Raw genomic sequence first — 16,129 nt, forward strand, 5'->3', positions numbered from 1 at the left:
TTTAGCATTTCTTTGAATTTTATTGAAAATTGACATGGACATTAGAAAGGTATCAGGCTAAACAGTGCTGGTTCTGGGATGTTTCTCCTGGAGAATGAAAGCCCCAGAGGGGCAATGACTGGTCACACCTTTGAGTAAAAAGAACAAAGGAGAAGAAAGGAAAAACACACAGATTCTGGAAAACATGCAAAGAGGCTCTCTCAAGAGACATTGAACAGCAGAATGGTGGTGATGGTGGTAGGGGATATATGAGAATGAGCACACTCACATGGTATTTTGATGCAAGTTAAACCAATGAATTCAAGGCAGATTTACCAACATCAAAGCTCTCCCTCCAGATCCCAGGTTGAGCAGAAACCTCTCTCAAAACCCTAACTGGTCTCGGAAGGTGGAATGGAGTAATTTTGCCCTCACTAAGCTTAAACCCCCTCCCTTCTCTACCTAAGTGTTAGATAGTGGATACATTTTCCCCCTTTGCTGGAATCTATAGAAGGTCTGCGAATGCTGAAGAAGATACAAATGTCACTTGACTTTCTCTTGCATATTCAGAAATGTTTAACAGTGGCTGTAGACAGTCAACCCATCGAACCAGAGAAATGTTTAAAAGAAAAACATAAAACTCAAACAAAACCTTGTGAACAGAACAGTACTTCCATACCCACAGCTGAGGTGTCCTGCCCCAGTCACTTACACTTGGGTGAGTGGTCCTGTAGTTGTTTCTCTGAGGTTACATTTCGTCCATTTTCCAGCTCTGATGGTTCTTTTCCTGCCTTGTTAGTTAGGACAAGACACTTCCATTTAAAATACCATGTGAGTCAGGAAGAGAGCTTCTTGCCTGGACACAGGGACACATGAACACTTGTTGAGTGGTGTGGTGTATGTGTGTGTGCTTGCAGTTTGAAGGGAGAGGAAATTGGTTGATTTCTGATTTGAGACAATATGGAACCCTAACTCTTCTATAATGGCAGTCTTCTCCTTTAGACTTAGTGCAGCTGCTGAAGACAAGATTAAAAAAAGCTGGAAAGGGAGAGAGAAAGAGAAAGAAAACATGAAATTAGCCAAAGAAAGAGGACATTCAAAGTAAGACAGGGGGAGGGGAATGGGCAATATTGAGGTAGCACAGATTGTAGTTTGAGAAGACAGGTTAGAAATGGGGGTCATTGCTGGGCCATCACCACGGGGAAATCTGCTGAGAAGGTTTTAAGAACACCACACACCAGTTTAAAGCTTCTTGTTTTAATTAAAAACAAGCACATATTAACAGCCACATGTGAATGCCAAATGATTAAAACAAAAAAACAAAAACAAGAGCCATCTACACTGCAGCTAGGGAAAGCAAACTTCTTGGCTTAAGAGAAGTGAGGGATGTGTGTACGTGTGTGTGTGTGTGTGTGTGTGTGTGTGTGTGTGTGTGTGTTTCAGAAAAGCCACTCCAGTCTGGGAAAATAAAAGCACAGACCATTTCTAATGACTGGTTTTGTTTCACCAGAAGTAAACAGAGTACTTCGGGTATTTTTTTTTTAAATAGTAACAGTTGTACTAATTTAAAAGCCTTTTCATTGAAGAAGGAAAAAATCTGTCTACAGTGAGAAAAGCTATCCAATGAAATACACATTTTAATAGGTTGATCAACTTTTTAATTTATGTTCACTCATGGGTTCGATTTTTGTTCACCAAACTTCCCTGATTATAAGGGTCACCTAGGACACCTGTTACACACAGTCTCCTGGACCCCGTTCCAGCCTTGCAGCATCACTGGGTCATTGGGTTAAGGAGCTGGCCCGGCATGCCTTCGTTTTGCCAGCCCTCACCCAATCCATCTTCAGATGTTTTTCTGTGGAAAAAAACCTCGAGGGTCTTCTAATACTAACTAGTCAGTTACTCCGAACATCAAAAGACCTCGTATCCAGGAATGTAACGTATATAAACAGATTGAATCCCTTTGTGAAACTGATTGGGAGTCAGGAGGCATGAAAATTAGTCTGGCTTCTGCCTCGAAACAGAAGTGGGACCTCGGTCAAGTCCCTTCCCTTCTCTGGGCCTTCATTTCCCCTTACGGAGTAAGTAGGTTATATCGTCTTACTGACTAAAATGTCTCCCTTAATATAAAACTCCTCCCTAGTTTCTGAAGGTCTCTCAAAGGCTGTGTGGGTCTAATACTTTTGAATTATTCAGAGCTTCTCAAGCCTTAAGTAGTTAATCTGTACACAAATGCAAATGAGGGCGCCTCCGGTTTGTAATGCAAATAATTACCAGGCGGCGGTGTGGGGAGGTGGTAGTTACCGGTTGGTTGTTTAAGTGTGAATTTCTGGGAAAGCAGCTCTGAAGCTGGACATAGAATCATCAAAGTTGCAAATATGAAGCCTTTCCCAAGGAGACCTGACAGGCCTAACTCAGCATCTCTCTGAGCTACTGGCTAAGTATCTGAGCAGATTTTTTTTTTTTTTTTTTTTGGTCGTTGGTTTGTTTCTACCTCCAAGCATATGGTCTTCAAAAAAAATACTCCACTGTAACTTGAATTTTCCCAAGAAACTGGCTTGTGCTTTGGCAGCATCACCTTCATACTTGCTCTGGTCACTCACCAATCAATAGAGCACCAAACCTACACAGCAAACCTACACTCTTGCTTTGTCAACAAGAAAAGTACGTGCATATGTTTGCTTTTCATTTTTTTCCTTTTGCTTCCTATTATGATCTATAATTGAAGTGAGAAATCCCCTTCCCCTTCTCAATACTTCAAAAAGGCCTGAAAATTTGGCATAACCTTGTTTGACTGTGTGCTTTGAAAGTAAGTGATCAAAAAAAGAAACTCTAAAAAAAAAATAGAAGTAGGTGGTCCTGGTCAGTGCCAGTGGGGCTGGGAGGCAGGAGCAAGTTGCGGAACTCAAAAAGAAGAAGTGAGCTTGAAGTACATGGCAGGATAGGGGTGGGGGGCCTGGCTGCCTGGCACCCCAAAGGAAAGCTGTCAGTTAAAATAGGAACCTCGGCTTAAAAGGCTAAATGGAGTCCAGTCCAGCTGTAGCGGGGAATACTATTCAGTACACAGCCATGGATTACTGCAAAGGAAGGGCAGAGAGACGGCATGTTAGCCACAGATCATTGCCAGGTCAACTCCATCTCTCACACTGTCACTGGCCAAACACCAAAGGCCACTGTGCCTCATAACCCTGACAAGGGAGGGCTCTCTACTTCACAGAGGTTCCCAAAGCCACTATCAGATGGGACCCGTGATAAAAACTTAGGGCTGGAATATTTTTAAACTCTCAACTCCTTAAATTGGAAAGAAAGTTAAGGGCCTTCCAAGGTGTAACACCTCTTTTCCTCTCTCCAGCCGAGTCTCATCTCTTCTTATTGGGGAATGCATGCAAAATGCATGTTAAAAATCATCATGACATTCACCAAATGAACTAGAAGACTCATCAGAGCAAACCCCCAAACACTTGATTCTTTGACAGCTCAGTTTTCCAGCCTACAGAGTGGGATTTATTATTCCTGCTACTGGCCTCACCTTATTGGGACAGTATGGAGCCCTTCCGGAAATTACCCCCCGAGATGCTGAAATACCTCACAAGAAGAATTCGGTAAGGCTATCATTCAAGACTCTAGGCTGGTAATAATATTCAGGTTTATTCTCCCTTTTGCATCTGTGGGATACCCAGAGTTAGAGAGAGGGGAAACGTCTGCTATTTTCTTCAGCAGTTGTGTTTTATGGGAAGGGCTTGGTGTAAATAAATGCGTTGCAGATTTTGAGCACAGCTTGAGTGCAGTTACTTCGAGTGAATGAAAACTGGAAAGGGCTGGACTCAAAGGTTAGAAGGAAAAGGTGCCAAAGGCTGTCCTTTTGAAACCCTCTAAGAAATGGCTATGGCTCCTGAGGATGAGGGTGGGGTGGACCAGGGAAGACTAGTGACTGGGATACAGGAGACCAAGGGGACAGCTGTGCTGATCGGTGGTTACCCAGCCATGGTGGTTGCAAATACCTCAGGGAAACTAACAGCAACCAGAACTGGAACAGGGGAGCTGGTGGGGAAGAGTAGCAGATGGGCCCCCTGACCATGTCACACCTCTGGCAAAGATGTGGGGGAAGACAGGGGGGATGGCTGGGGGTGCTGGGAGGGGGACTGGGATGCAGGATGCATCTGCGAGCCACATGACTGTTGGCTTCTTGACCAGCGGCCAGACATCACCCTCAGACTCTCAGGTTTCTATAAACCTTGGCAGGAAGAGAGGAGAGGGCGCGGGTTGGATTGTATGCCCCCCAGGCATGTTAAGGGGGAAATTAGAGAAAGGGAGGCCCAGCTCTGTTGCGCAGGAAAAGGGTGTCTACAGGAAGCCCAAACTGAAAATGAAAAGAGAAGCTGAGTTAATCAATGGATAGATTAATGTACCAAAAAAAAAAAAAAAGAAGAAAATTAAGTAATGAGGACTAATGGCTAAATTAGAATATAGCTATGTTAGACGGTCTTAAGGTCTTATTGCATTGGCTCCGGGGAACATGCTTTCTTTCTCATACACTCCACACACACTCCCACATGATGGCAGCAGTGGCATTAGCCAGCAAAATAATGATCAACAACCACAAAAATACATCTTATCTTTCTTTCTTTTTTTTTTTTTTTTTTGAGACAGAGTCTTGCTCTGTCACCCAGGCTGGAGTGCAGTGGTGCGATCTCGGCTCGCTGCAAGCTCTGCCTCCCGGGTTCACGCCATTCTCCTGCCTCAGCCTCCCCAGCAGCTGGGACTACAGGAGCCTGCCGCCAAGCCCGGCTATTTTTTTTGTATTTTTAGTAGAGACGGGGTTTCACCGTGTTAGCCAGGATGGTCTCGATCTCCTGACCTCATGATCCGCCCGCCTTGGCCTCCCAAAGAGCTGGGATTACAGGCGTGAGCCACCGCGCCCGGCTCTTTTTTGTTGTTGTTGTTGAGATGGAGTTTTGGTCTTTTGCCCAGGCTGGAGGGCAGTGGCCGTGATCTTGGCTCACTGCAACCTCCACCTTCCAATTTCAAGCGATTCTCCTGCCTCAGCCTCCTGAGTATCTGGGATTACAGGCGCCTGCCACCACACTCGGCTAATTTTTGTATTTTTAGTAGAGACGGGGGTTTCATCATGTTGGCCAGGCTGGTCTCGAACTCCTGACCTCAAGTAATCCACCCGCCTCAGCCTCCCAGAGTGCTGGGATTACTGGCGTGAGGCACTGAGCCTGGCCTATCTCTTCTTAATGACTAGGTCCTGACTAGTGTCCCCCCCGACCCGCCCCCAGCACCACCACCCAATACCTTGTACAGGAATACCTTCCACAAATCTCTAAGTGGCCTCAGGCCACTGGATAGAGCCCCAGGCTCTAGCCACTGCATTTCCTGTCCCATTGGGAAAGTAGAGGAGGCTGAGGTTTCACCCCAGGAGATCCTTAGAGCTGTCCTAGTCAGCTAACTGGTACTCTGGGGCAAAACCTGTTTGCAGAGCATATGGGGATGGTTGCAGAACTCTGTTCTAGGGTCCAGACCACAGTTACCTGAAAACGTGAACTATGGAAACCCATCATTGGTTTGTGCTTAAATAATACTTTGACCTCTCTTCCACGTAAATTTCATTCCTGTGATATAAATACAGCAAGTAGAACTGATCCCCATTTCATATGAGTAGACCAAGAAACACAGAGAAGTCAACAGACTTGCCTGTGGCCGCAAAGAGTCACAGCTGGGCCCAGAGCTGGTGTGTGTGTGTGTGTGTGTGTGTGTGTGTGTGTGTATTTTTATTTCTTTTGAGATGGAGTCTTGCTCTGTCACCCAGGCTGGAGTGCAATGGTGCAATCTCGGCTCACTGCAACCGCCGCTTCTGGGGTTCAAGCAATTCTCCTGCCTCAGCCTCCCAAGTAGCTGGGATTATAGGCACCCGCCACCATGCCCAGCTAATTTTTGTATTTTTAGTAGAGACAGGGTTTCACCATGTTGGCCAGGCTGGTCTTGAACTCCTGACCTCGGGTGATCCGCCTGCCTCGGCCGCCTGCCTCGGCCTTCCAAAGTGCTGGGATTACAGGCGTGAGCCACCATGCCCAGCCAACTCTCTTAAAAAAAAAAAAAAAAAATAGAGAGATAGGGTTTCACCATGCTGCCCAGGCTGGTCTCCAACCCCTGGGCTCAAGTGATCCTCCCACCTCAGCCTCCCAAAGTGCTAGGATTACCTAAGTGAGCCACCTCGCCCAGCTTCCAGTTACTCATCTTGCAAACTGGGGATTATTCCTTCTCTACCTCACAGACCTGTTGTAAGTATAAAATGAGATACTATACAAAAAACAAAAACAAAAACAAAACCAAAAACAACAACAACAAAAAACACTTTGGAAAGTAATAAAAGCTATACAAATGCTCACATCTTATTTTTATTCTTTGTCTACTTCCTAGGGTTAGAGTAATCTAAAAAACACTGCAATGGCCTATGTTCTAGGTTTCATGGGAAGGGTGACGTATTTTTGATGTGTGTATACTATCCATATACTGTGCACTCCTAAAGACCAATAATGATTGAGGTAGAGTGTCTGCAACGATGTAGGGGGTCACAAAGGAATTGCTTTTACAAATGCAGAGAGCTATAAGTAGTGCCTCAAGCAATTTCAAAATGTGGAGGCACAGTAAGCCTCACTCTGCCTGCATTCTAGGTGGCCTTCGTGATCCACCCCTTGAATGAGGGCTTTGAGGAGGGGGCGGGTTGCCTTTGCTGCTTTCAGATCCAGGGGAGCCAAAGCCTCCCCTGACTCGTTGGTCTGAAATTGCTTTCGTGGTCTGCCAGGGAGAAGCCTTCCAGGAAGAGCCAACCTACTTGGGGTTGGGGTTGGCTGTTCCAGCTGTTTACCAATTGCCTCTCAGTTGTAAAGTATAGCTTTAATTATAGTTTTGCCAGCATTCATTTTAGGAATGGCCACTAACAATTATTTACTTGGGGAAATCTGTAAGCAACTGTGTCAAGCCACGTGCAGTGAAACCTGAATTAACTGAAATCTCATTAACTAGAATACATATTTCCTGCTCACCTCATTAAAAATGGGGGAACAAAGAACATAACACATGAACTGAGTTCCTATTATATGTCAGACACTTCGCTAGGCACTGGAACTACACACAGTGCAAAGAACGGACAGGCATTCTAGGAACTGACTGTCTTCCTAAATGGAAATCTGCTGTTTAATTCCAGTCAACTAGCAGGGGCTCCAAGACTTGCTGTTAAGCCAGACAGTAAATCAAGTCATTGTTCTTTTAAGATTTTTTCCTTTGGCCCGGTTTCACGGGCCTTATGTTGCAGAAACCTCTATGGACTTCCTCTTCAGGATTTGCTTCCAAGCAGGATGTTTTGCCAGCTGCCCCGAGTCCCCAGTGCAATAGCTGCGGCAATCAGTTTGGTGACTAACAGCAGGCTCTCCATTTAAATCATAAACTACATGGGTGAGTGGGGAAAAGTCTTCTCTATATTTTATATTCCCCGATCCAAACAAACCAAATGTAAAAGGGCATTTATGAGACAACCGGGATGTTTCAAACACTGACTAGACATTTCATGTTAATGAATTATTGTTCATTTTGTAGGTGTGATAATGGTGGGGTTGTGGTTATGTTTTTTTAAAGAATCGTTATCTCTTGGAAATATATACCAAAGTATTTACAGATAAAATGATATAGTTTTGCTTTATAATAATTCAGCAGGTCTGTAGTAATTGATGAAACAAGATTAGGCATATGTTGTTTATGGTTGCCTGGGGGCTGGGCTGTGGGCTGAACTGTATTATCCTCTTATTTTGCTCATGTTTGAAAGTTTCCACGGTAAAGTTAAAAAAAAAAAAAAATAACCCTTCATCGGGCGCGGTGGCTCACGCCTGTAATCTCAGCACTTTGGGAGTCCAAGGTAGGCAGATCACCTGAGGTCAGGAGTTTGAGACCAGCCTGGCCAACGTGGTGAAACCCGGTCTCTGCTAAAAATACAAAAATTAGCCAGGAATGGTGGCACATGCCTATAATCCCAGCTACTTGGGAGGCTGAGGCATGAGAATTGCTTGAACCCAGGAGGCGGAGGTTGCAGGGAGCTGAGGTTGTGCCACTGCACTCCAGCCTCGGTGACAGAGTGAGACTCCGTCTCAAAAAAAGAAACAAACAAACAAAAAAAAAACCCTAATTATAATACAAACATTTAAATTAAAAATGTTTGTATTTCCTTTCCATCCACTACCTGAGTCTAGTAGAGGAGATAGAAGGTCCTTAATCCCTGCTTTCAGTCTCCCTATAAACTATGTGAAACTTTATAAACTTCTATTAACACAACATCTAGCACTCAGGAATCCTTACCTGCTGATCTCCTTATAAGAGGTTTTCATGAAGCCAGTACTTGTAGGATTAAATGTAAGGAATTCTCTATAATTTCTAAGATCTCTTCATTTTCCTCCACTTTTATTATGGGTTTTTTGTTTGTTTGTTTGTTTTTTTGAGACGGAGTTTCGCTCTTATTGCCCAGGCTGGAGTGCAAAGGTGCGATCTCGGCTCACTGCAACCTCCGCCTCCCAGGTTCAAGCAATTCTCCTGCCTCAGCCTCCCGAGTAGCTGGGATTACAGGCATGCACCACCACGCCTGGCTAATTTTGTATTTTTAGTAGAGACAGGATTTCTCCATGTTGGTCAGGCTGGTCTCGAACTCCCGACCTCAGGTGATCCGCCTGCCTCGGCCTCCCAAAGTGCTAGGATTACAGGCGTGAGCCACTGCTCTCAGCCTTATTATGGTTTTGAGGGGTACAGTCAAAGGAAATTTGAGAACTTGAACCCCTCAGATATGAAACTGCCACCAGCGGGAAAATAGAGAAGTGAGTTTCCATTGACTCTGGACATTCTCAAACCTGATGCAGGGGGATGGGAGAGGGTTGATGCTGACTGTGACATTGCAGGACGGAGCTTGTGAAACCCAGTTTCTCTCATCACCACGGTTTCATTAATTTTGAAAATAATGGTTATAGCTCCTTTTGTTTTTGAGATGGAGTTTCGCTCTTGTTGCCCAGGCTAGAGTACAATGGTGCAATCTCGGCTCACTGCAACCTCCGCCTCCCAGGTTCAAGCGATTCTCCTGTGTCAGCCTCCAGAGTAGCTGGGATTACAGGCTTGTGCCACCATGTCCGGCTAATTTTTTGTATTTTTAGTAGAGATGGAGCTTCACCGTGTTAGCCAGGATGGTCTCAATCTTCTGACCTCAGATGATCTGCCCTCCTCGGCCTACCAAAGTGCTAGGATTACAGGTCTGTGAGCCACTGCGTCCGGCCCGATTATGGCTCTTTAAGAAAAAAACTTCCCACACTGAGACCTCAAATACTGATCACAGGATCCACCTGTGTTACCCAGCTGTTCTAGCAGCAAGTCTGAAAACGACCCCTCACTTTAATCAGGCAGGCAGGCAGGCATTCCACATGTACACTTGAAACCACACCAGACTATTTCTGCATATTATAAGTCACGAGAGAAAACCAGCTAGACCAATGAAGCAGCTTCTTCTACAATTAGATGCTTGTGTTGGGGGTGCGGGATTGGGGGAGATATGTTCTAGAAGCCACTGCCAGTTCTATTTAGAGTTAATCAAGCTTACCAGGACCCTGGGTCTCATGCAGCATGCAGCAAACAGCAGAGTTAACTGTAAAACAGTAAGAGCTGATGAAGATGGAGTGAGCATGAGGGGAAATCAAATATTATGACTTGACACAAACAATGAAGGGTTAGAGGTCAAAGGTGATTAGGAGTAGCAGGAAGGGGAAGTGGGAAGGGTGGACTGGTAGGAACCCCTGAAACACTGATACTCTTTTTTTTTTTTTTTTTTTTTTGAGTCAGGGTCTCTCTCTGTTGCCCAGACTGGAGTGCAGTGGCGCAATCATGGCTCACTGCAGCCTCAACCTCCCGGGTTCAAGCAGTTCTCCCACCTCAGTCTCCTGAGTAGCTGGGATTATAGGCAAGCGCCACCAGGCCCAGCTAATGTTTATTTATTTATTTTTTTTGTAGAGACAAAGGTCTCACTATGTTGCCCAGGCTGATCTCAAACTCCTGGACTCAAGCAATCCTTCGCCTTGGCCTCCCAAAGTATTGGGATTACAAGCGTGAGCCACCACGGCTGGCCAGTACTTTCTTAATCTCTTTAGGGGCAGCTAAAGGAAATTCTGAATATGTGACTCTTAGATCCAACCACCATCTCTCAAGAAGAAATACTACTACCACCATTTCTGCCCTCAAAACTCACTACCGTGACTATGGGAAGAGGGTAGCACAGGTCTAATGGTGGCTCTTCCAGAAGTTAACCAATTGCTCATGAAATTACATAAGAAGCCAAGACTCAGGGCCACTTCTGCATCTGGAAGTACAGAAGAAGACAGGTCATTCTGTTAGGCCCTTATTGCTAATATAAGGTGCCATATGCCAGCAGGGTTTTCACCCGTTTCAGAATTGGAAAGGGGCACTGTCACCAACCCCAAATATTCCTGGAGAGTAGAGAGGGGTATCTCCCTGTTGGGGTCTCCTGCATGGGGTGGGAGAAGTCAGTCAGTATGAGGCAACAAGGGGAAAGCTTGATGTAAGAAGAACTTTTACTGAACATCTGAATAGGGAATATTTATAGTTTCATTGTAGCCCGAACAAACCAATTCCTAACTCCCACAAGCAGGCTATGAAACTGCCCCAGGTACTGAGTTAACAAATACCACAGGACTATGAAGGCAGCAGGTTACAGCTGGATGACAAATTTAGATTTTTCTGATCTTAAAAATAGGAATTCATTCCTGCTGGTGCAACTAATACACCATGACAGATAAATTAATACAGTACAGGGTGTGTCCAAAGAGACTTTTTTCTGGCTAGTTGAACTTTATCATCAGGTAATACCAAAAAATTTCATTCATCAGTGAATTTGACATATAGTATTAAGATTCAGTAAGAAAAATTTCTGGACTAATTGGTGAAGATGTTCTTTTTTTTTTTTTTTTTAGACAAAGTCTCACTCTGTCACCCAGGCTGAAGTGCAGTGGCATGATCTTAGCTCTGCAACCTCCACCTCCCAGGCTCAAGTGATTCTCCTGCCTTAGCCTCCTGAGTAGCTGGGACTACAGGTGTGGGCCACCATGCCCAGCTAATTTTTGTATTTTTAGTAGAGACGGGGTTTCGCCATGTTGCCCAGGCTGGTCTCGAACTCCTGACCTCAGGTGATCTGCCTGCGTCAGCTTCCCAAAGTGCTGGGATTACAGGCGTCAGCCACCGTACCCAGCCAAGATGTTTAAATTACACATTTGCATAAAGAGTAATTGGATTGCAAAGCTGAATGCCTTCAAATATAACATATTTTACTGTTATGCCAAAGTTACCATGTTATTCCTAAGTGATAAGCCAGAGGAAAGGAAGCTGTTTCTTTCTTCTGGCAAAAATATCCCATAGTTAAGTCCAGGAACAAATGGCTGAAAACAGAAGGCAATGACCATGGACACCTTTTGAATCCCCAGTACCCTTTAGTAAAGACACAGCTAAACAGTCCACCTGGGAACTCCTCAAGCCACACTGCACAAACAACTGCAGGGCAGAAGGGCACCACAGGAGTTTTTCTAGATCCCGTTGAAATATTTTTCTCTGGTTCTGGGATGAGGAATGGGTAACTTCAGCAAGCAGAGACTGGGGTTGGGTGAGGATTATTGACCCACATGGTATCCAGGAGCCACTGTTCTAATACCAGGGGAGATCAGAAGGTCTTACAGTCATTCCACAGATTGAGGATGGGGCACATGCAGCATACACTGGCATCTGAGGGCTCCCCCGTAAGTTCTCAGCACCCCAGGCTAGGCAGAACTAAGCCAGCAGGGAGGGATCACAAAGGGGTGGGAAATCAGGGCTGAGCTGCAGCCTTCAGTGGCAGCAGTTAAATTCTGTTGGCTGCAGAGAGTAATAACTGAGGCAGGGTGAGGGTGGGACTACGGCCATGGAGAGGTGAGCAACCTCAGATATAGGGCAAGGGTGGGGAGAGGGTGCACCGAGTTTCTGCTAAAGGCTCTCTCTTTCTTCCACTACCCTGTATCTGCACTTCTTTTTTTTTTTTTTTTTTTTTTTTTTTGAGACAGAGTCTCAATCTGTCGCCCAGGCTGGAGTGCAATGGTGCTATCTTAGCTCACTGCAACCTCTGCCTCCTCAGTTCAGGCAATGCTCCTGCTCAGCCTCCCAAGTAGCTGGGATTACAGGCGCACGCCACCACGCCTGGCTAATTTTTTGTATTGTTAGTGGAGACAAGGTTTCATCATGTAGGCCAGGCTGGTCTCGAACTCCTGAACTCAAGTGATCCACCGCCTTGGCCTCCCAAAGTGCTGGGATTACACCACGCCCGGCCCGTAGCTGCAGTTCTTTTTGTTCCTCTCTTTCTTTTCTATTTTTTTTTTTTTCAGATGGACTCTCACTCCGTTGCCCAGGCTGGAGTGCAGTGGTGTGATCTCGGCTTACTGTAACCTACACCTCCCGGGTTCAAGTGATTCTCCTGCCTCAGCCTCCTGAGTAGTTGGGACTACAGGCAGCTAATTTCTGTATTTTTTTTTTTTTTTTAGATGGAGTCTCGCTCTGTCGCCCAAGCTGGAGGGCAGTGGTGCAATCTCAACTCACTGCAACCTCTGCCTCCCGGGTTCAAGCAATTCTCCTGCCTCAGCCTCCTGAGTAGCTGGGATTATAAGTGCGCGCCACCGTGCCTGGCTAATTTTTGTATTTTTAGTAGAGACAGGGTTTCACCATGTTGTTCAGGCTGGTCTCGAACTCTTTTTTTTTTTTTTTTTTTTTTGAGATGGAGTCTTGCTCTGTCGCCCAGGCTGGAGTGCAGTGGCACGATCTCTGCTCACTGCAAGCTCCGCCTCCCAGGTTCACGCCATTCTCCTGCCTCAGCATCCCGAGTAGCTGGGACTACAGGCACCCACCACCACACCCAGCTAATTTTTTTGTATTTTTAGTAGAGATGGGGTTTCACTGTGTTAACCAGGATGGTCTCGATCTCCTGACCTTGTGATCTGCCTGCCTCGGCCTCCCAAAGTGCTGGGATTACAGGTGTGAGCCACCGCGCCCGGCCTATTTTTTTTTTCTTTTTTTTTAAGTAGAGACGGGGTTTCGCCATATAGGCCAGGCTGGTCTTGGACTCCTGACCTCAAGTGTTCCTCCTGCCTTGGCTTCCCAAAGTGCTGGGATTATAGGTGTGAGCCACCATGCCCGGCCTTGTTCCTCTCTTATATTGCTGCACCTCTAATTTTTTTCTTCCCTTCTGCTCTCTCACTCTCCTTTGCTTTTCCTCTTTTCCCTTCCTTTCCTATGGATCTTGAGTTTGCAGGGCTTTCCTGAGCAAGCTGGACAGATGGGCTGGGCCTCTGGGACCACACCTCTCTGCTACTCTCAACTCCCCAAGCTCAGGGAATCCAAAGGTGCCACAGGGATGGTGGGACCAGTTATAGGTACCTCAACCAGTCTGACAGCCCACAGCTCACCTCTGGTCACCAGTCCTCAGCCCCTTCAGGTGCCACGTCCTGCCCTGGGAGGATGAGCAGGAGGAAAGAGAAGGCACCACCCCAGAGCAGCCTGCTACTTACTTTTTCTTCTCTTTGTCTCTCTTCAGAGTCTGTGAGCCTCCAGCCTGGGAGCCCTGGGACTGGAGCAGCTCAGCCGCCGTCTTTCTTTGCTTGAAAGCATTCACTTCATCATCCAGGGATTTCTTCTTATCCTCCAGTTTCTTCTTCTCGTCCTGGTGCAGTTTCTTCAGACGGTCAAACTTCTCGTGCAGCTGGCAGGGAAGCACAGGGAGATTGGAGAGAATCCCCTGTGAGCAGTCCCCAGCCTGGCCAAGCCCAGGTGGGTGGGGACCAGTAGGGCTGCGACCCTGCAGGACCCTGGAACCTCAGGGGGCATTTCTGTCAGGGATTGCTATGATGGCACCAAATGCACCATGCTCTGGATCGTTCTCTCTTCCTGCCATTTTATCTCCAAGTCTCTGCTCCTGAATATGGTAAAGGAACACTGCATTGTGTTTAGTCAGACATTTTGTTAAAAAGAGTCACCATAGTTACCACACATGGTCAATAATAACATCAATTATAATAATATAACATTTACTGAGTGCTGGCCGGGCTCAGGCCTGTAATCCTAGCACTCTGGGAGGCCGAGGTGGGCAGATTACTTGAGGTCAGGTGTTCGATACCAGCCTGGCCAACATGGTGAAACCCCGTCTCTACTAAAAATACAAAAATTAGCCAGGCATTGTGGCATGTGCCTGTAGTCCCAGCTACTCAGCAGGCTGAGGCAGAAGAATCACCTGAACCCAGGAGGCGGAGGTTGCAGTGAGCCGAGATTGTGCCACTGGACTCCAGCCTGGGCAACAGAGGAAGACTCCGTCTCAAAAAATAAAAAAAAAAATTACCAAGTAATTACAGGCTAAGCACTGACTTTTATAAGTCCTTTATGTATATTAATTTATTTAATTGTTACCACATTCCTATGAGGTAGGTTCCGTTATTATCTCCATTTTATGAGGAAACAGAAGGTCTGAGAAGTAAGGAATTTGACTATGGTCAACCCAGTATTTAGAACATTATCTAATGGGACCTCTTATGTGTAAGGAACCCCTGTCTTTTCTTAACTCCTGCAATCAGGAAGGATCACCATGGATCTCAGAGAAAACTTCAGTATGGGAAAGCCAGTCAATGGAAATACTTGGCTTTGGACATGGAAGGAAATAAAAAGGATTTTATGACATGGAATGAGTACAGACACCTCAGCCTTAACTAAACGGAGGCTTAATTAGTCCTGAATAGAACCAGAAACCCAAAGAAGAAGAAGAAGAAGATTCTGGGCCAGGCACAGTGGCTCACGCCTGTAATACCAGCACTTTGGGAGTGCTGTAATCCCAGTAGTCGGCTCAATCCCAGCACTTTGGGAGGCCAAGGTGGGTGGCATAAGGTCAGGAGTTCTAGACCAGCGTGGCCAACATGGTGAAACCTCGTCTCTACTAAAAATACAAAAATCAGCTGGGCGTGGTGACGCTTGCCTATAATCCCAGCTACTTGGGAGGCTGAGACAGGAGAATCACTTGAACCCGGGAGGCGGAGCTTTCAGTGAGCCGAGATCGCACCACTGCACTCCAGCCTGGGCAAGAGTGAGACTCTGTCTCGGAAAAAAAAAAAAAAAGAATATTCTGGCATGCCATTGTGGTAAGTGGATCAGAGAACAAGAGGCACAGACAGTCACAAACTAGAATGCAATAAACTACCCTGAATAGTAAGAGCAGAGCAAGCCGAATTTCACTTTCTTTCATGGATTCAGGAGAGAGTTTAGGATTCTGTAGCACTTGCAGCATACCATGAAGAAGGTTAGTTCTCCGGGTCCTGGGGGTATTTGGCACTGTCACTTAGGTAGGTGAGTGACAGACTTGCTGTATAAACCAGATCTTTTCTTTTTTCTTTTTTCTTTTTTTTTTTTGAGACAGAGTCTCGCTCTGTCGCCCAAGCTGGAGTGCAGTGGCACAATCTCGGCTCACTGCAACCTCCGCCTCCCAGGTTCAAGTGATTCTCCTGCCTCGGCCTCCCAAGTAGCTGGGACTACAGGCACGTGCTACCACTCCTGGCTAATTTTTTGTATTTTTAGTAGAGACGGGGTTTCACTGAGTTAGCCAGGATGGTCTCGATCTCCTGACCTTGTCATCCGCCCACCTTGGCCTCCCAAAGTGTTGGGATTACAGGTGTGAGCCACCACGCCTGGCCTAAAGCAGCTCTCACTAGTCACTAGGGCTGCCTATCAGTTGCCTTAACCTGGTTTTTGTTTGTTGTACTTTTATTCATTTGTCTTTGAGATCCCCTCACTTCTCCTCCTAAAAGTGCTGGGTGACGTTTTTGTTTTTTTTATTGAGACAGAGTCTCACTCTGTCATGCAGGCTGGAATGCAGTGGCCTCGATCTCTCGGCTCAAGCATTCCTCCCACCTCAGCCTCCTGGGTAGCTGGGACTACAGGCACGTGCCACCATGCCTGGCTAATTTTTTGTATTTGTAATTTTTTTTTTTTTTTGAGATGGAGTCTCGCTCTGTTGCCCAGGCTGGAGTCCAGTGGGACAATCTCGGCTCACTGC

At 46.1% G+C, this 16,129-nt stretch overlaps 1 protein-coding gene across 7 annotated transcripts in view; it reads right to left on the reverse strand.

Moving 5' to 3' along the window:
* Nucleotides 1-16,129, reverse strand: part of SEPTIN6 (septin 6) — a 77,868-nt gene continuing 61,739 nt past the window's right edge. Inside the window, exons 9-11 of one of the 7 annotated variants that reach the window (XM_055376233.2) lie at nucleotides 13,605-13,795; nucleotides 9,611-9,672; nucleotides 1-1,017 (exon numbers count right to left, since the gene is read on the reverse strand). In XM_055376233.2, the coding sequence (XP_055232208.1) occupies nucleotides 779-1,017; nucleotides 9,611-9,672; nucleotides 13,605-13,795 (492 nt within the window). In that variant the 3' untranslated portion in view covers nucleotides 1-778. Of the gene's footprint in view, nucleotides 1,018-1,220; nucleotides 4,340-9,604; nucleotides 9,673-13,604; nucleotides 13,796-16,129 lie in introns of those variants that run through there. The other 6 variants (XM_055376235.2, XM_055376234.2, XM_004064784.4 and 3 more) reach the window with 6 other exon arrangements.

The sequence above is a fragment of the Gorilla gorilla genome, chromosome X (genome assembly GCF_029281585.2).
Source record: "Gorilla gorilla gorilla isolate KB3781 chromosome X, NHGRI_mGorGor1-v2.1_pri, whole genome shotgun sequence".
NCBI classification, from domain to species: Eukaryota; Metazoa; Chordata; class Mammalia; order Primates; family Hominidae; genus Gorilla; species Gorilla gorilla.